The sequence below is a fragment of the Geotrypetes seraphini genome, chromosome 7 (assembly GCF_902459505.1).
Source record: "Geotrypetes seraphini chromosome 7, aGeoSer1.1, whole genome shotgun sequence".
NCBI classification, from domain to species: Eukaryota; Metazoa; Chordata; class Amphibia; order Gymnophiona; family Dermophiidae; genus Geotrypetes; species Geotrypetes seraphini.
This window is the reverse complement of record NC_047090.1, coordinates 137,142,624-137,163,345: the sequence shown is the minus strand read 5'-3', so window position 1 is coordinate 137,163,345 and position 20,722 is coordinate 137,142,624. Positions and strand designations below refer to the sequence as shown.

The following is a 20,722-nucleotide window of genomic DNA, read 5'->3' as shown; positions in this document are numbered from 1 at the left end:
AGACATGATCGAGACGTTTAAGTATATTACCGGCTGTATCGAGATGGAAGAAGAGATTCTCTTTCTCAAAGGATCCTCAGCCACAAGAAGGCATCCGCTCAAACTCAGGGGCGGGAAATTTCATGGCGACACCAGGAAATATTTCTTCACCAAGAGAGTGGTTGATCCTTGGAACGAGCTCCCGGTGCAAGTGATCGAGGCAAACAGCGTGCAAGAATTTAAGAGCAAATGGGATGCCCATGTGGGATCCCTTAGAGGGTTAAGCCAAGGAAACTTGTCACCAGGAGTGGGATCTCTAGAATAGTAGACTTTGGGGGTGGGTCAGTAGAGTGGGCAGACCTGATGGGCTATGGCCCTTATCTGCCGTCATCTTCTATGTTTCTATGTCCAAAAGGTCTTGTTCTGGGCGTTTGGGATTTGGATGAATTTTTGGTCGAGAATGTGGTATGAAGATAGACATAGTGGCACTATGGATGATCAAACGCCTGGACATAAAGATAGACAATTTAAAAAAAAAAATTTAGGCACACTTTTAGAGAATGGACATTTTGCCACTGCTGACTTTGGGCGACTAACGCCTCATGTCCAAATCGGACTTAGATGTTTCTTTTGATTATGGCCCTCCACCTATATTGGTATTAGATCCCTAGTATGTGTCAAATTAGGATAAAAACTTGTACTGCAACTAAGGCAAATTGTAACTTGTTAACTGTATATTATATATGTCAACCTATAACCCATTCTGAGCTCTATGGGGAGACTAGAAAATGAATTAAATAAACAAAGTGTAAGGGTTCATGTAAGATGTCATTGGTTACAGAAGGGGAAGGAAGAAGGAGTTGTACCCTTGGTATCTTTGCTCAATATCTTCAATAATTGTGTTTTGACTAAATTGGGAGTGAAACTTTTCAGTTATGCTGACAACATCAGTTATTCCATGTCCAGCTTTACTCTGATATTACTCGCATCATTGCTGAAGTAATTGAATCAATTAAGGGTTGGATGTTGGAATTTAGATTAAAACTGAATTCAGAAAAAACAAAATTTATTGTTTGCCTCACCTCGTAAGAATTTACATGAGGATACTATTACAATCAAGACTATGCAATATCCTATATGTTCTTTAGTTAAAATATTGGGAGTGTAGTAAGATTTATGGATGACTAATCAGTTACATAAACAAATTACGTGCCTGTCTTAGTCAGGTGCTAGGGAAAACCATAATACCTCATCCAGGTTCAGCAAGCTTTGCCTACTTACACGACACAGAGACCCAGGCTTTATGAAATACTTTTATTATGAAAATAGAAAAATATAATTCATAAGCCAGCAGCAAATAACTAATTATTGTTCATAAAATATCCGAATACATATATGAAACTCAGTACATAATTATCACACCACACTTGCTAGATAAATGAGTAAAACTAATTCTTACACACTAAATAATTTCTTATAATAATAATTCCTGATTAGCAACAACTAAAAATATAGCTTATCACCACAGGTACTTCACTTCCTTGTCCCAAAGACAATAGAATTCTCTCTCTAACCCAGCTGAAAAGACATATAATTCCTTATTCTCACCACATAGATCAGGCCTCAGCAAAATTGGGGCAAAGGAATCAGTGTCTTTCCTCCGCTTAGCAGATATGGAAATTCTTCTGATTAGGAACAGTCCGTCAGCCACTGGAAAAGCTGTAAATTAGGTTGGCAGCAAAGATTTCCTTTATGTGATGGAATCCAGATCTGTATAAAAGTCCGGTTTCTCTCTCTGAAGCAGATAGTCACAAGAAGTAACTTTTCAAGTCTTAATTATTATAGAAGATGTGCAGAGAAAACCTATGATAAGATGCAAGCTTCCTTACATCCCAACACAGACTAATTAATTATTATGCACCTTCTTCTTGGTTCTCGTCAGATGACCTCTCAGGATCAATCCAGAAACAGAACTGAATGAATAACCTTTCTGTATAGAATCTCGTACAGGCTGTGAAACAGAGGCGCCTTCGTTAGATAAGGACAGCATAGGAGCAATGCCTCCCCCAAGATTCACACAGGCTGAGCATGTAGGCATAGCTGGATGTCCTTGACTAGAATACAGTTCTGGTACATACCCAGAATGCATCAGGCATCATAAAAACAAATATGTTTTCTTCTTTCTCTTCTTGCATGGTTCAGGCTGGAATGATTTCTTGCAGACAATGGTTCAGGCTTGATGACATCAGAGAGGCCTAACCTTCAGGTGTGAATAAGGAAACACCTCTACAGGAGTTAACCTTGGATCAGAATTTGACTATGCAGAAAAAAGTCAACATGACAGTTCATAAGGTCTTCCATATTTTATGGAAATTACTGACTATCGGAGCTTATTTTGTTATCACTTCATTTAAGTCACTAGTTCAATCGCTGGTATTGGGACAACTAGATTATTGCAATATTTTCTATTTAGCAGGGGTAAAGAAGAATATTTCCAGATTGCGACTCATACAGAACACTGTGGTGAGATTGATTATGGTTTGAAAAAATATGATCACGTATCTCCATTTTACCGCAAATTGCATTGGCTACCCATGGAAGCCTATTTTATTTTCAAATTCGGTTATATTTACTATAGAATCATAACAGGCCAGGTTCACAGTCCCTAATCCAAAATATTTTCACAAAACTCGTGCTTTTTTCAGTTATCCATCAGTGAAGGGTTGCAAATTTAAAAGATATCATGAACGTACATTATCATATCAGGCTGCTCTTTGGGACAAAGATTTTAGGAAATTATTCTTTGTATCTACTTCATACTTGGAGTTCAGAACACATTTGAAAACTCATCTATTTTCTAGATTTTTGGGTAACTAAATTTCTTCACTGGTCTGTTTGTAATTACAAGTTAATCTTTTGTAAACTGCATAGATCCTCACGGTTATGGGGTCTCTTAAGTTGATTTTATGTTTTGTTTATGTTTTATGCTAATAAAACTGATTCATATTGAAGGAAAAAATATGCAGTCTGCTCCGGGTAGATAGTCTGGCAGCATGCTTTTGGTAACAGAAGTTCAAACAGAAGAAAAAGGAAGATGGTCCCTGCAGAAGATCAACCAGAAGAAACAGCTGTGACCAGCCAAGGTTAAGGAAAAGAACAGTCAAGGAGTCCAAACTTAATTCTCCAATGTTTGTTGCAGTCAAATAAAATTTCCTAATAACTTGACACAGACATGTTTCAGCAGATGTCTCCTGTGTCGGGGGTCTACTGTATCAAACAATGAAAAATGTTTAGCCAAGATAAAACTTCAAAAGTCTCTTGTAAGCTTTCTAGAACTGCATCCAGCTGCTACTGGATACTACAGAAGTTGAAAAGTCTCAAACAAAATTAAAGTGCACTTCCTGCCCCCAACACAGGTGACATCAGCCAAACCACAGCCACGTCATGTCATTAGAAAATTTTGACTGCAACAAACATTGGAGATCTAAGTTTGGACTCCTTGACTGTCCTTTTCCTCAACCAGAAGCAACAGATTCCCTAGATGAGAATGAATTTGTATATTTTAGTATTCAGTTACTATTAAGTAAATACTGTATTTTTTTGATCCATTAGACACACTTCCCACCCCCCAAAGTGGGTGGAAATTAGGGTGCGTCTTATGGAGCGAATACCCAAAGCGCCTCACCACCCCTCGTTACCTTATTTTAACACTGCTGCCTTCCCTCGCTGGACGTTGCGCCCTCCCTCCCTCCCTGAGAGCAGCGCACTAGTTTAGCTGGCTGCCTGGTTCCCACCGCTTCCTCTGAGAACTGCCGTCTGATGCGGCTGCCGCCTTTTCCATTCTCTCATGGCATAGCGGAGCACCAGGCTGCCTGCCTGGTCCTGCGGGAAGCGGTGCAGGACCAGGCAAGTAGCCTGGTGCACTGCTATGTCGTAAGAATGGAAGAGGAGGCAGCCGCATCAGCCGGCAGTTCTCAGAGGAAGTGGCGGGAACCATGCAGCCAGCCAGCCTTGTGTGCCCCTCAGTGAGGCGCCGCATCCAGAAGTTTAAAAAAAAAAAAGAAAAGTATGTGTGGGGGGTGGCGGGGAGGAGCAAGAGGGCCAGGGCCTGCCTGGAGGGTGAGGAGGGAGAGGCCGGGGCCTGCCGAATTAAAAATAGGGAGGGAGGAGGGAGAGGCCGGGGCCTACTTCCTGCCTGGGGGGTAGGGAGGAGGGAGAAGCCGGGGCCTGCTTGCCTGCCCGCCCTGCCAAATTAAAAATAGGAAGGGAGAGGTCAAGGCTTTCCTGCTGCCTTCCTGAGGGGGGGAGAGGCTCGTCTGCCCTGTCCCATCCCTACCTGCCTGTTTGCCCTGTCCCTACCTATCTGCCAACCACTAGGCCTGCCCGCCCTGTCTCTGCCTGCCCTGTCCCGGCCTACATACAGAGCCTGGCAGGGAGGGGGGAAAGGGTGCAGAGCTTGGCAAGGAGTGTGGGGTTGGGTGGAGAGCTTGACAGGGAGAATTTGGTTCAGAATGTTTTTTTTTCTTGTTTTCCTCCTCTAAATCTAGGGTACGTCTTATGGTCAGGTGTGTCTAATGGAGCGAAAAATACAGTAGATATTAGAGGAGCACATGTTCTACAAGTCTACACCTGCATGTGGCTAAGGTCTAGGAAGATGACCCTGAAACATTGTATGTTGTACATAAGCTGAAACATTTTTATGACTGTATGCTTAGACATTAAATACAAGGTGAATGGAATATTCTCCAAGAAGGAATATGATCTTTTCCTCTGATCTGAGTCTGAAACACATTGAAGCTATTGTTATAGGATTTCTTACACAATCTTTTCCAATACAGCTTTCTATAATAAACCAGTTTTTAAGTGTTTGGCTGAAATTGGCATGACACAAGAGTACTGGCAATATAGAATTTGATCATCATTAAAAGCCACACATAAGTTTATTATCCCATCAAAAACTCAGTATAATAGTATGGGGTGATGTTCTGTATGTTGCTAATTAGAAGTTGGTGTGAAAGTGGGATTGGAGCATGACCAAAGAAACCTCGATTTTTCTCTCTTGTATAGTTTGAGACTACTGTCAACAGAAGTGCATGTAATTACATTAAATAAAGACAAATTATGACATGAAAACTTTTTTTTTTCAATGTAGTATGATGCAATTAGGATAAATCAACTTTTTGAACAAGCCAAATGGGCAATTCTTCTAGAGGAAATTGAATGCACTGAGGAAGAAATGATGATGTTTGCAGCCTTACAGGTTAGTGCGACAAAATAAAAACAAATCTGTATTTCAGTTATGGAACTCTAGCTCTGCTAGAAGCATTTTGTAGAATTGTCTTGCCTTGATTTGATTTCAATTTTTGTTTATATTTAAACTACTACAAAAATCTAAAATTTCCTCTGCTTCATTTAATTGGGAAAAAAAACCACCTGTAGCCTTGGCTGGTAGTGCTGGTAGTGCATCAGTCAGAGCTGGTGCAATGAGTAGTAAGCACCCTAGGTATGTATCTACTGAAGAGAGTAGGGAGAGAAAGGGTAAGGAAGATATGTTGGTAGGGGGATCCATAAAAAGATGTGGGAGATGAGAGCTATGCTGCTGAGGAGTTTGATAGAATTATGGCGGGTGCATGCCTCAGTAGTGTTCAAATATTAAGAACATAAGAATAGCCTTACTGGGTCAGACCAATGGTCCATCGAGCCCAGTAGCTTGTTCACACGGTGACCAATCCAGGTCACTAATATCTGGCCAAAACCCAAAGTGTAGCAATATTCCATGCTACCAATACAGGGAAAGCAGTGGCTTCCCCCGTGTCTTTCTCAATAGCAGACTATGGACTTTTCCTCCAGGAACTTGTCCAAACCTTTCTTAAAACCAGCTAGGCTATCCGCTATCCGCTATCCGATAGCTAGGCTATCCTCTGGCAACGCATTCCAGAGCTTAACTATTCTCTGGAGTGAAAAAAAATTTTCTCCTATTGGTTTTAAGAGCACTTCCCTATAACTTTGTGTCCCCTAGTCGTTGTCATTTTTGATGGAGTGAAAAATCGATCCATGTGTACCCATTCTACTCCACTCAGGATTTTGTAGACTTTAATCATATCTCTCCCTCAGCTGTCTCTTTTCCAAGCTGAAGAATCTTAACCGTTTTAGTCTTTCCTCATACGAGAAGAGTTCCATCTCCTTTACCATCTTGGTCACTCTTCTTTGAACCTTTTCTAGCGCCACTATATCTTTCTTGAGATAAGGACACCAGAATTGAACGCAATACTCCAAATGAGATCACACCATGGAGCGATACAGGGGCGTTATGACATTCTTAGTCTTATTAACCATCCCTTTTTTAATAATTCCCAGCATCCTGCTTGCTTTTTTGGCCGCCACTGCCGCACATTGGGCAGAAGGTTTCATCATATTGTCTACAATGATAACCTAGATCCTTTTCTTGGGCACTAACCCCCAAGATGGACCCTAGCATCCGGTAACTGTGATTCAGGTTATTCTTCCCAATGTACATCACTTTGCATTTGTCCACATTAAATTTCATCTGCCACTTGGATGCCCAGTCTTCCAATTTCCTAAGGTCCGCCTGCAATTTTTCACAATCCGCATGCGTTTTAACAACTTTGAACAGTTTAGTGTCATTTGCAAATTTAATCATCTCACTCTTTCCAATTTCCAGATCATTTATAAATAAGTTAAATAGCAACAGACTCCCGGTACAGACCCCTAAAGTGGAGTGTATGGGTGACTGTGAGAAATCTGAGATTTGTAAAGGGCATTCTGAGACAGCTATGGGGAGTGCGTGTGTACTGGGGACAAGATAGTTTGTGTGCGTAGGTGGGAGGGAGCTGTGAGAACCCTGGGTGTCTCCAGGGAGGAGGTTGACAAAGGTACAGTGTGTAATACCTTTGGGAGGGGGATCTTGCAGTGGATGGGGAGAGAAAAAAAGCTTGAAGGTAGGGGCAGAGAAAATTAGAACTTGAACCTTCCAGGGAACAACGTGAGGAAGAGCATTTAGCATAGAGAGAGGAATGAGACTGTTGAGGGAGGCCATAATTGAGCCTGTGATATCGGTCTTGGAGCACTGAAGAGTCAGGTGCTTATGCTGGGGAAATTCTACATAAAAATATTAGAAATAAAGAATGCACAATTTTTTTATTTTTTTTAATGTATTCTGAATTTTTAATATTTTGCACCAATTCCCCCAAGAGGAAACCTCATACTCTATGGTTCCAGTTTAGTGGTCTTCCCTAATTTTTAAGCTGGGGCCATTTTGGATCCAAATGAACTTAAGCAGAGCTACCAAATATCTTTCCATGTGAGGCCTCAACACTGCTGATTAGTGTGTGTCAATGACATCTACCTCACCAGCATGTCTTCAAACATTGTGATTTTTTCCTCAAGGAAGTTGACATTTCCAAATACTGTACGTTCTCTTTGTCTATTGAGAAATGCCTTGTCCTTCAAGCATGTGATTCTTCCTCCCATCTAGTTCCCCCTACTTTCTGCTGTGAACTTGGGTAGAGAGGCAGTGTGTAGCAGAAAAAAGCCAAAATGAATGATGATGACCTCTCCAGGGGGGTCACCACTGGTCCCTGGGCCATGCATTGAAGAATACTGTCCTAGCCTCTTTTCTCTCCTCCCATCATTGTCTTTTTTTTAACCTCAATCTTATATAACCTGATAGGTTTGGTTTTCTATCGCCATGGAAAGCATTAACATAGAGAGTGGGAGGAAAGGAATCCTTACAGAGCCCTAAAGGAAAACCTGCTGCCTCTTGCCAGGAACAAAAGCCTATGGTGTGTCCCATACATCACAACCTCTGCCCTTACAGACCTTAACCAATCCATCCCTACTTCAGAGCCTGTTTAAACATTTGACTTTTCCTTAGCAACAGCAGCAGATAAATCCAGAGACCAATGGGATAGCACACATCTACCAGCAGGCAGAGATAAAGAAACTGATTAACAAGTGGTCCTATTGGCTGGCACTCCTCCTGTATCTTCAGTATTCTCTATCTCCCAGCAGGAAATGGTCGCTATTCAACTAGCTCCTGAATTCTGGCTGTGACTGGAAAATTATTTTCTCCTGTTGAAGTTTCTCTTCAGTGAGACTGCCATTCTATTTCTCCTGTTGAGGTTTCTCTTCAGTGAGACAGGGGTGTCTGGCTGAACGGTGCCGGCTTTAGGGGTTACACCTGGGCCCCCCAGGTCTCTGCCTCACCCTCCCTCCATTGCTAAAGGGTCTGACTGGATCTTGATCTTTTTTCTTCTATCCCTTCTCTGTTTAAAAAAAAAAAAAAGGGAGACCACAGTTGCTACATTCTGCCCTGTTAGTGCTGCACAACCAGCTCTTACTGGCTTCAACCGGCCCTAACAACAAGCTTGTAAGTATGTATGTGTTTGTTTTTACTGTTTGAACTTCAGGTTCTGTTTGGGAGTCTTAGTACTGTGGGTTCGGTCAACGTACATTTAAGGAATGGATATTTTATTGAGGCTAAGTTTTATGACTAGAAATCCATTGAGGGAGCCAGGACTTTCCCGCCCTTTGCATGCATGCACTTGGTTTCCTTGTTGGTTACAGCACGGCAGTAGCAGTGCGATTTCATGCTCGCACTTGTTCTCCTTGTTGGGTTTCAGTACGTAGCAGTAGTTGTCCTGTTTATTCTGAGGCTCTCTTTCATCGGTTTATATTGACTTTTAGTTGTTTAGATCAGTGATTCCCAACCCTGTCCTGGAGGAACACCAGGCCAATCGGGTTTTCAGGCTAGCCCTAATGAATATGCATGAGAGAGATTTGCATATGATGGAAGTGATAGGCATGCAAATTTGCTTCATGCATATTCATTAGGGCTAGCCTGAAAACCCAATTGGCCTGGTGTTCCTCCAGGACAGGGTTGGGAACCACTGGTTTAGATCACCTTTTTGTATTCTTGAAGGGATGCCTCAAATGTATGGCGGCGTCCAAAGCCTCCATCGCTTGATGAGTCCAGGAAGACATTCTTTACGCTTGCTTGATGGCAGGGAAGCGGTTGGCGAAAGAACTTCATGACCATTCCACCAGAGTGATGGCTACTTCTTGGACTTGGTTCAGAGTTTTTTTCCTTGGAGGAGTTTTGTCTCGCGGCTACTTGGTCTTCCGAGAGTGCTTTATCTCTGCATTACTGGTTGGAAGTGGGGGTGCATGTGGTGGATGCGTTTAGTGCTTCAGTTGTTGCAGAGGCTGCGTTTGCTTCCCACCCAGATTGAGGATTGCTTTGCTACATTCCATTGGTCTCTGGATTCATCTGCTGCTGTTGCTAAGGAAGGAAAAATTATGTTCTTACCTGTTAATTTTCTTTCCTTTAGACGCAGCAGATGAATCCAGAGCCCCACCCTTTCTGGATATTGTCCGTCGTTTTTTTCTTTTTCTGTATTATTACCTTTTGAGATTTGTTATGGGAAAGAAGTTTTTTATATGCTATGCCTATTGATGGTTACGGATGCTTGGGCAAGGAGCTATACTGGATACAGGAGGAGTGCCAGCCAATAGGACCACCTGTTAATCAGTACTATCCCATTGGTCTCTGGATTCATCTGCTGCGTCTAAAGGAAAGAAAATTAACAGGTAAGAACATAATTTTTCCTTGTTCCCTCACCCTTCTGATCCTCTTCTCTCTTCCCCCCCCCCCTTCCCAACCAATGTCAGATTGGGCATGTCAGCTATGGTTAGGGTTACCAGCCGTCCAGATTTCCCTGGACATGTCCAGACGGCAGCGAGGGGCAGAGCATTACAGGGTGGGGATGAGCCAGACTGGGATCGGGGCAAGGGGGCCAGATTTTTCAACTGGAAAAATCTGGCAACCCTAGCTATGGTGGACCAGCTACCCCAACCTCATAATTATGTTAGAATATAGTTAAGTTGACATATACTGTATTGTTCTAGCAGGCAACTGATTGATCATACTTGAAAGCATGTTCCTTAAATTCAAGGTGATCACTGCAGCCAAATTGCTGACTAGAATAGCAGTTTTCCTCAGGAACAAGGTATTTATAGTAGAATCCAGTGTTGATATGGATTATTTAATTGATCTACAGGGGGCTGAAATTATGAGCTGAGAAGTAACTTTTTTTTTTTTTTTTGTCAGCACTGTTTATGATTTATGGATCATTTTTTGTATTAATCTTAAGTAGTATATGGTTTAAAATTGCAAATAATTTTCTATGTTAATGAATAGGTAGTTGTTGTTTTTTAGAGGGAGGAAGGTTTTTGGTGGTGGATGTTATTTTCTTATTGTAGCAGTTGTGTTGTAGATTAGTTGCAGAATCTGGACATTCTTTCCACATTAATATTCCCAGAGGAGGATTATTTTCTCAATGGAGAAAATGCTTTTCAACTGCAGGGCAACAGATGGAGAAAGGTCAAGGGTTGACTCTTATATGAGAACATTGAAAAATGGCAAGACAGCTGCTTTCCGTTTTGCTGTTTTGTATTTCCTCTACAAGATGAGCAGATGGCTATTTCTAGTACAACATACACTCCATTCCTGGTAGTCAATCTCTTCTCGCGAGAATTCTTGTAGGGAGCTTCATTTAGCATTCTTTTGCTCCACTTTCCATCCTTCTGGGCTGTCCTCCAATGGTCTTAGTTGTCTCTACAATTGAGATAGTAGGAGCCTGTCTTTGCAATCGTGTGTCTTTTCAATTAAATTGTCTTTTTTGCTAACCATTTGCAAGGCTTTTTGATGCTGCAGAGGATCCCACTCTTGGGACATCTCTGGTTCCAGGTGAGCACAGACTCTGAGGTCAAGGATCTGCTTCCAAGGGGCAGACTGCCCCAGATTCATTTGCAGTAGACTTGAGCTCAGGCTGAGTGACTCCATGGCAGTTTTTCCAGGATTGGGGCCGACTGCTTTCTTCCTCTCATTTGTGTGTGCATGATCCAGTGGAGGTTGAGATCTCCGACTGGGCATGAGAGGCATTCAGAAGTCACAAGCAGTCCGGATTCCAGCCTTGTTGAGGCAGAGATTTTCCCTGTAAGCTGTTTGCAGCTTCCACGCTTGCAGCTCCAAGCACACAGCATGGCAAAGTGAGCAACAGTCTTGACAGCCTGGCAAACAAAATCCGGGTTGGGAGGGATGTCTTTAAAATCAATTTATTGGGGTTCTGGGGTTAGAGTTAGGTTCCCCCACCTCTAAAATCCTAAAATCGCTAATTTTTATTCCCCAGGGTAGCTCCTCCGAGCGGCTTTTGGCACTAAAATGGCTGCCATGGCAGCCATCTTGGATTTCTCAATTTGAAAATAAAAACCTCTATTTACTTCAAAACACTTTGATTTTGCTTTAAAAATAGGTGTGATGGACTCCTCAGGTCAGGATACCTTGGATTCATGCAAAGTTTGCGGTGGAAGGCTGTCTGAGGATTGCCCGTGTTCCATATGCCGCGCAGCATGTGTGGTGGGGGAAGCCATTGGCTTAGCTTTCTCTGGTACCTTGGGGGTGTTAGTGCCCAGTTGGTTTGAGGACCAGCAAAAAAGTCCTGATTTGAACCACCTCCTCCGAACTGACAACCAGAAATCTCCAAGCTCTATAGCTAGCGGCAGTATCTCTGAGCTGCCACCAGCTGCAGAGCTTGAAGAATTCTTGCTGCCGGACTGGAGGAAGAGGTCTTCAGCTGGCAGGATTTTGGGAAGCCCACCAACTTAAGTATTTATATTTTGCATTTGGGCAGAAGACATGGGGCATGGCAGGAAGAAAATTTAGTGCCCACCTACTTTGAGCTCAGACCCACTGCCCAGTGGTGTAGCAAGGGTGCGAGGCGCCTGGGGCAGTAGTGCCCTTTCCGTCCCCTCCTCTCCATCTTCCCCATCCCCCTGCCTTTTAACTTCCCGGTGCGAGCAGCATCACCAACTCGCTGCCCGTGTCAGAGTCAGCTCCAGCTCTTCTTCTGACATCACTTCCTAGGCACGGGTCACGGAAGTGACATCAGAAAGGGACAGCTAGCGCCCTCACTAAGAAGGCACCTGGGGTGGAATGGCCCCCCCTTACTATGCCAATGCCCACCCCCACCCCCTCATCGGCTGTCTGGTAATCCACTGAACATAACACAAATATCTGTGATGCACATATTCCAAAGCCAGTATAGCCACATAATATATTTAAAATAAAATACTTTTTCTACCTTTATCTGGATGTTTTATTTTTCCATCATATTGCTTCCATTTTTGTCTCTTCTGCTTTCATGTGTCTTGTGATAATTCTCTTTCCAGTAGTTGCTGTCCATATGTTTTTTTCTCCTCTCTCCTGTCTTTCATTCCCTCACTACTCCTGTCTTTGATATACTGATCTTTTCTTGTTTGCTCTTCCTACCCTTTTTTATTTTTCTGCCTCTACGTCCACTCAAATTTCATCCTTGTTCTTCTTTTACTTTTGAGCTACTTACCAACTTTCTATCTCCCTTTCTCATGCTCTAGCTCTCATTTCCCATCTCATGCCTTCACTGACCTCCTATTCCCTTATGTCTCTCATCTACACCTCTGTACATACTATATTCTCATTCATCTCCTTGCCACTGCCCTCAGTCTCTCCCACATGATTCCACAATTTCTAGTAATTCCCTCCCTCCATTTTTGTAACCCAGCATCTCCTGTCCCTCTTCTCCTCATGGTCTGGCATCTGTCCTTTTTTCATCCACCGTCTTCCTGTCCCATCTCACTTTCCCTCCCCCCCCCCAAAATGATCCATGATCTTCATTTTATACCATTCATTTTCTAATTTAGAGATTTTCTGTGTTCATCCCATGCATTTTTTTAATTCTGTCACCATTTTCATATCCACCAACTCTCTTGGGAGGGCATTCCAGACATCAAACATGGAAAAAAAATTCCTAACATTGCTTCTAAGTCTTTTTACTGTCCCGCAACCTCAATTCATGCATGCTCTCTAGTTTTATTATTTTCCCTTCTCTGGAAAAGATTTGCTTCTGTATTAATACCATTCAAGAATATAAATGTCTATTTCATATCTCCCAGCCTTCCTTTCCTCTAGAGTAGACATATTCAGGTCTTCCAGTATCTTCTCATACAACTTTTGGTGCAAGCCTCATACCAATTTCATTGCCTTCCTCTGAACTGTTAATGTCTTTTTCTGAAGAGGGCCATCTGAGGTCGCTGCCTCAGTTGGTCTAATTATAGGGCTGCCCCTGAGTAGACAGTTTTACATTAGAATTCAACATACAATCTCTGGTGGCAAATATTGATAACAACAAAAACTATTTCTACTATCAGCCATTGTGTAACATAAGACAAAATCTTGCAAATAGATCTTCAAACGCATAACATACCATGTCAGCACCAATGCTAATGAAAAGCCATGTCTCTCTTACACATGCAGAACACAGACCCTCACAAAGTATAGAATAAGTAACCACAAACTAAAATAGTCGATGCAACCGGTCGCCCCTTGGTGAGGAAGCTCCTAATAACTTCTTGCCGCATCAAGGTAGGTTCACTCTGCCAGGCTGAAGCAGTGGTTCTTCCTCTCCTTTTAGGCTTCTTCCTCTCCTTTTAGGCTTAATTAGGACGAGTTTACCCCGAAAAAATGGGTGAAGATATTATCAGCAGCAAGAGGGATTAGAAAGGCATCTCTACTCTGCCATCTTGTCCTCCGCTCTCTTCAACATATTTATAAACTACTTGTAAATTAGAACGATGAGCGAGGTGATTAAATTTGCAGACGATACGAAGTTATTCAGAGTAGTGAAGACGCAGGAGGATTGCGAAGACCTACAACGTGACATAAACACGCTCGAGAAATGGGCTGCGACATGGCAAATGAAGTTTAACGTGGATAAGTGTAAGGTGATGCATGTCGATAACAAAAATCTTGTACACGCATACAGGATGTCTAGTGCAGTACTTGGAGAGACCCTCCCAGGAAAGAGACTTGGGAGTACTGGTCAACAAGTCATCCATGCAAAGTGCGGCGGCGGTGAAAAGGGCAAACAATGCATGGAATGATTAAGAAGGGATCGGAGAAGGTTCTCATGCCGCTGTACCGGGCCATGGTGCGACCCCACCTGGAATGCTGCGTCCAACATTGGTTGCCGTACTTGAAGAAGGACACGTTACTACTCGAAAGAGTCCAAAGAAGAGAGACTAAAATGGTTAAGGGTCTGGAGGAGTTGTCATACAGCGAGAGATTAGAGAAACTGGGCCTCTTCTCCCTTGAAAAGAGGAGATTGAGAAGGGGGCATGATTGAAACGTTCAAGATAATGAAGGAAATAGACTTAGTAGATAAAGACAGGTTGTTCACCCTCTCCAAGGTAGGGAGAATGAGAGGGCATTCTTTAAAGTTAAAAGGGGATAGATTCTGTACAAATGTAAGGAAGTTCTTCTTCACCCAGAGAGTGGTAGAAAACTGGAATGCTCTTCCGGAGTCTGTTATAGGGGAAAACACCCTCCAGGGATTCAAGACACAGTTAGACAAGTTCCTACTGAACCAGAACGTACGCAAGTAAGGCTAGACTCAGTTAGGGCTCAGGTCCTTGACCTAGGGGCCATCACGGGAGCGGACTGCTGGGCATGATGGACCACTGGTCTGACCCAGCAGTGGCAATTCTTGTGTTCTTATAGGGCCGGACCATCAGGTCCTCTGGTGCTGTGGAGCCCAGGGCAGCTGCCCTTTTTGTCCTGCCCTAGCACCAGCCCTGAGAAACATATCAGCGCATGTCCATAGTCTGGTTCTTTTAATTATTCAAGTGAAGAAATGGGTTTGTTTGATTATGATCTTCCTCTGGTAAATATATTACTTTGGATATTAATTCATGATCCCTTTTCCTTCAGTAATAACCATTAACTTTAAGCTAAGAATTAGTGGCCTACAGTTCCAACTGTTTGCTTTCCACTTCTGTGAGAGATCACAAAATCCAGAACTCCTCTAGTACCTGAACATTGAACAGATCTAGACCCATCAATGTCCTGGGAAATAGTTTATTTGGTCCCATGGCTTTGTCCATTTTTTTTTTTTTCTATTTTGTGAATTCTTCAGTGAGTGATTTAGTATTAACTCCATTCTCAAATGTACCTTTTTGCAGACCATCTGCAGCCCTTCTAAGTCATCTGTGAATCCAAACAGAAATGTCCTTCTACTTTTCCTTATTACTCTTCACATACTTTTTTGTAACTTTTGAGTCTTAAAATTCTCTGGCTTTCCTGCTTTCGCTGACTTTACCTAAAGTCCTCTCACTTTCTTTTCTCTTTGCATCTGTTTTTACACTTGTGCAGAATTTTGAGCACAGCTTCCTGCCCTAAGTTATGTAAAAATATACTAATGATCAGAGGAGTACTTGAACACTTGGAACAATGTTCTTAGTTTGTAAGTGAAAATATGTATGTAAAATGTAAATATTTTGGTTTCCCATCTCAAAAACGGGGATGCCAGTATTCATATTTTTACCATAAGGAAGAGAATGATTGAAAAGTAAACTGTGTAATGGGCCATATGAAGCAGTGCTATAGCCAGGGCTGTGCTTTTGGTGGGACTGGTTTAATATGGATGTACTGGGTGGTGTTATGTTGACACCATCATGTCTTTTCCTTTCATTGGCATATGCTGCTACTGCAGCTGCAAACTGGATGGGCCTGATTCCAAAAACTGGGTGGGGGGGGAGAGAGCACCCCACCCATGCCCCTGAAATGAAGAGCTGGTGTTGCCTCTTTACCCCAACTATTATATTTTCATTTGGGTAATATCCTTAACCTGCATCACATAATACCTGCCTCATATTTGTCTGCCTGTCCCCATGTATGTTTTGATTTTGTTAACTTTGGATAAAATAGTATCATTGCAGTGTTAATCCACTTAATTTGAAATAAGTGTTAACAAAAATAAGCATTATATTTTTTAATTGGAATAAGTATATTTTTTCTTATTTAATGTAATATTTTTTTTATTTTTTTGAATTTGGTGAATCTGCAATAGTTAAAGATGTAATCATGTGAATTTTTTAAAGAATTACTTTTATTTATTTATTTTTTTTTATAGTACCACATCAATAAACTATCCATCATGTCATCAGAAAATCACTTCAACAACAGTGACAAAGAAGTTGATGAAGTTGACGCTGCCCTCTCTGACTTGGAGATTACATTGGAAGGGGGCAAAACTTCCACCGTACTGGTAAGAGGGGCTCTTTGTAATGCCTGTAGAGCACTTTGAATAAGCTGATACTCGGCTCTGTCTTAAGTGTTTTCTGAATTTATGTTGCTGTTCTACACATTTTCCATTTTGAGGAACAGATGGTCAAAGGAGCTTGTTAATTGCATTCCTGGGTTTTCTAATCCAGTTTATAACTTATGAATCTTACATTTCCTGTGTTTCAGGACCATAACACTATAATTTATATTAAATTTCAGCTACCTAATTTAAACCTAAAAAAAGACACTATAAATGGAGACAAGCTTTTTTTTTTTTTTTTTTTTTTTTAGTTTAATACTCCAGTGTAGACTTGGTATGTGCTTGTGTTGGGGGTTGTCCATTTTTATTGTAGCATAATTTAGAATGTTAAAATCCAAGCTCAGTTGTTAAAAATGACACAAGACTAAAATGTTAATCCTATTTTGAGATGCATTTTTTTTTTTTTTAAACTTCCAAATGCTTAGGATTCCTTGATAGTGGGGGAGTGGAGGTAAAATAGGGTATAGAGAAAAGGAGAAAATAGCCAGACTTGGCTTGACTTTATTCTTTTGGTATTCTGGTATGTACAAACCCTTTAACAAACATGTCTTTCTCTAATTAAAAGGTGTATATGTATAGATATATATTCTTGAAGTTTTTCCTAATAGTTTCCCTTGTGTAATTCTTATTTGCTGTCCACCAGAATAATTTAGCTCAAGTTTACTAGCTTCCTAATGTTCCTATTTTTCTGCTTCCCATTTTGTTGGTAGCCTCACAGTGGCTGAATAGAAATTGAATTTTTTTAGCTCAGAATATATCGAAACCCCATTTCTTGCTTTAGTGGATTTGTGCACATAGCAACTATATTCTTTTGTCATTGATTAAGTGAGTGAAAAATGAAGTTGCATTTTTGAGGCTATTGTACTCATGAAATAGAGAGAGAGAGAGAGCAAATCATACTGGGTTTGAGCTTCCCCCCGCCATAAATACAGACTAGGAGAAAAGCTTTAGGAAAGAGGTTTAACTACTACTACTACTATTATTATTTCTAGAGCACTACCAGATGTAAAGAGTGCTGTACAGAGTCATGATGGAAATAGTCCCTGCTCAAAAGAGCTTACAATCTAAACAAACAGACAGGCAAACAGGCTGTCAGGGTGGGTGATACATTTAGGGGGGATGGTTGATTTGCTGCCTAGGGTGGTGAGCAGTGGGGAGTAAGATTATGGATTGAAGGCTATATCAAAAAGGTGGGTTTTCAGTCTGAAAAGGAAGAGGCATGATGGATGAACTCGGGTAATTTATTCCAGGCATATGGGGCAACTAGATAAAAGGAATGAAGTCTGGAATTAATAGTGGAGGAAAAGGGTACAGCTAAGAGCAGCTGATCTGAGGAACGGAGTTCTCTGGGGGAGAGAAGAAAGGAGAGAGATTGAGGGACAGTAGAATGAACACACTTGTAGCACAGCAATAGGAGTTTGAACTGTATTCGAAGGCGGATAGGGAGCCAGTGAAGTGATTCAAGTAGAGGTGTGACATGAGTATAGCAAGGTTAGTAGAAGATGAGTCGTGCAGCAGAGTTTTGCACAGATTGCAGGGGGGGGAGGCGATTTAGTGGGAAACTTGTTAGAAGTAAATTGCAGTAGTCTAAGCATAAGGTTATGAAAGTGTGGACAAGGGTCTGGGTAGTGTACAGAGAGGAAGAGGTGAATTTCCCTGATGTTGTATAGTTAGAAGTGACAGACTTTAGCAATCTGTTGTACATACAAAGAGGTCAGGGTCAAAGACGACTCCAAGGTTGCGAAGTGTTCCCTCTAAGCTGAGCAGGTGTCCTCCAGCTGCATTGCTACCACTAGGGGGTGGAATATTTTCAGTCGCTAAGGACAGGTATGTTCCCTGGAGTCCTGCAGAACTTGCCTGTCCCTCACAATTGAAAAATGTGACAGTAAAACAGCACCCTCTATTGGTGAGACTGTGGGTGGAGGACTCCTGCTCAGCTTAGAGGGAACAGTGGCACTGGAACGATAATAGTATTATTTATAAAGACAGAGAATGGAGGGAGAGGAGCGGAAGGTTTAGAAGGAAAGAGGAGCAGCTCAGTCTTGGACATGTTTAGTTTCAGATGGTGGCGAGACATCCAGGCAGCAAAGTCAGCCAAATAGGCTGACTTTTTCTTGGACTTTAGGTGAAATTTCAAGTGTAGAGAGGTAGTTCTGGGAGTTGTCAGCGTATAGGTGATATTGGAAGCCATGGGAGGAGTTCAGGACACTAAGGGAAAAGGTCTTAAGACAGAGCCCTGGGGTATGTGAACTGCTTGCAGGATAGCAGCAGAGGACTCCCCACCAATGCATACAGTAAAGGTGTGATAGGAGAGGTAGGAGGCAAACCAGGAGATGACAGATTTACAGAATCCAAGCGAGGAAAGTGTATCAAGGAGCAAGCAATGATTAACAGTATCAAAGGCAGAAAACAAGTCAAGAAGGATGAGAATCGAGTAGAGGCCCTTAGATCTGGCCAGGAACAGGTCACTGTAGACTTTAGTGAGGGCGGTCTCTTGTGGCATATAGGGGGTTAGCATGACTGTAGAGGATGTCGAGTTGAAAGAAAGTCAAGGCAGCGACAGATGACAGCACGGTCAAGTAGCTTGGATTGGAGCAGAAGAAGGGGACAGGGCAATAGTTGGATGAGAAGGTGGGGTCCAGCGAGTTTTTTTGAGAAGTAGCTTAACCACCACATGTTTGAAGGCACCAGCCTACATTGTAGTCTTATGAGGTATGTTGTTTGTTTGTAGCCTCTTAACTACTTGGATTTTTTTGTGGCTTTTATGTTTTTATATTTAAGACGGCCAAGGACCCCATAAGACCCCTGAGGAAGGTATTTTTATTTTGCCGAAACATGGCCCATGTTGGATCATTTTTATTGTATACATTATTTGTTTTCTATCCTGTAGGTCACTTGTGACTGTATATACACCCTTTGTAAATTATTTTTATAATTATTGTTTTTAAGTTATTTGGATGCTTATTAAACTACGGACTGGTGTATCTGGTCTTTTGTTTACAATCTTTTTATTTGTTTTGTAGGTTGAGGATATGGCAGATGGGAGTGTTAATAGTAAGTGAGAAGGGGCGAAGTAGAGGGGAGAGAATAGGGTCCGAGGGGCGTATAGTAGGCTTGGCTGAGGACAGAAGTTGTGCGGTTTCTTCCTTTGTGACTTCAAAGAAGGAAAAGAGTCAGCGGTAGTTGAAGGAGGGTTGAAAGGGTGCAATTGCTTCCTGAGTTGTTTGAGTGAAGGAAGAAGGGATGGTATGAGCTTGAAGGTCAGGAGAGTGGATGGTAAAAAGAGAAGGATATGACTTTACATCGAATTCAAGGGCAATCTTGTGAACCTTGTTATGGAAGTATTCAGCCATCATCTGGGGAGAGAGGAATGGAGGGGTTGGGGGAGGGGGCGCTTTGAAGAGGGAGTTCAGCATGGCAGAGATGGGGGTTAGAAGAAAAGGAATTACTTGGATGTAGTAATCTTGCTTGAGTAGTTTAAGAGCAAAATTAAAGGAGGTCAGCATGAATTTATGAAGGAAGTCAACGTGTGTGATATTTGAGCCAAAGGCGCTTGGCACAGCAGGTGCATGTGGGGTACAAGGGGATCAGTTGCTCACTCAACAGATTCTATTTTTTTATATTTAAATTTCTATTAAAAGTTTTGTAAGAAGAAATATACACTCACTTCATCATTCAATATAGACAACAAATGCACAGTAAACCAAGAACCACTGCATAAAAGGACTTGGGAGTTCTCATCCGGGAAGATATCAAAGCTGCCAATCAGGTGGAGAAAGCTTCAGCAAAGGCAAGACAGATGCTGGGTTTCATCAGAAGGAGCTTTATCAGCCGAAAGCCTGAAGTCATACTGCCGTTATACAGATCCATGGTGATACCTCACCCGGAGTACTGTGTCCAGTTTTGGAGGCCACATTATCAAAAGGATGTGAAGAGAATGGAGTCATTCCAGAGAATGGCCACTAGGATGGTCTCAGGATTTAAAAACATCCCTTATGAAGAACGTCTGACCAGACTGCGCTTATATTCTCTCGAGGAGTGCAGAGAAAGGGGGGACATGATAGAAACATTCAAATACATCACGGGTCGCATTGAAGTGGAGGAAGAAATATTTTTTCTTACGGGTCCCACAGCAACAAGAGGGCATCTGCTAAAACTTAAGGGGGGAAGATTTCATGGGGACACCAGGAAATACTTCTTCACCAAATGGATGATTGATCGATGGAATAAACTTCCACGCCAGGTGGTCGAGGCTAGTAGCGTGCTCGACTTCAAAAGTCGATGGGACAAACAGGTGGGGGCGCTACAGAGTTATGCATAAAAGATAGGTACTCCAGGGAGGGAGGGTTCTTGAGTGGGCAGACTTGTTGGGCCGCTGGCCCTCTTCTGCCGTCATACTCTGTTTAACAACAAGTGCAGATTAGAAAAACACACCAGCATTACAGTTTTCACCCACAAGACCTCCATACCCCATCTCCCCACCTCACAAAGGCAATGTCCAAAAACAGTTGACCACCCTCCCCACC

The 20,722-nt window shown here is 42.2% G+C and overlaps 1 protein-coding gene across 7 annotated transcripts in view; it reads left to right on the top strand.

Annotated features, from left to right (window-relative positions):
• FERMT2 (fermitin family member 2) overlaps positions 1–20,722 on the top strand; it is a 240,951-nt gene that overhangs the window by 153,879 nt on the left and 66,350 nt on the right. For all 7 annotated transcript variants that reach the window (XR_004540114.1, XM_033951884.1, XM_033951886.1 and 4 more), the window contains 2 exons: positions 5,132–5,239; positions 16,005–16,139. Coding sequence is in view for 6 of the 7 variants with exons in the window: in XM_033951884.1 (XP_033807775.1) it covers positions 5,132–5,239; positions 16,005–16,139 (243 nt within the window). In the remaining variant the exon portion in view is untranslated. The remainder of the gene's footprint in view (positions 1–5,131; positions 5,240–16,004; positions 16,140–20,722) is intronic.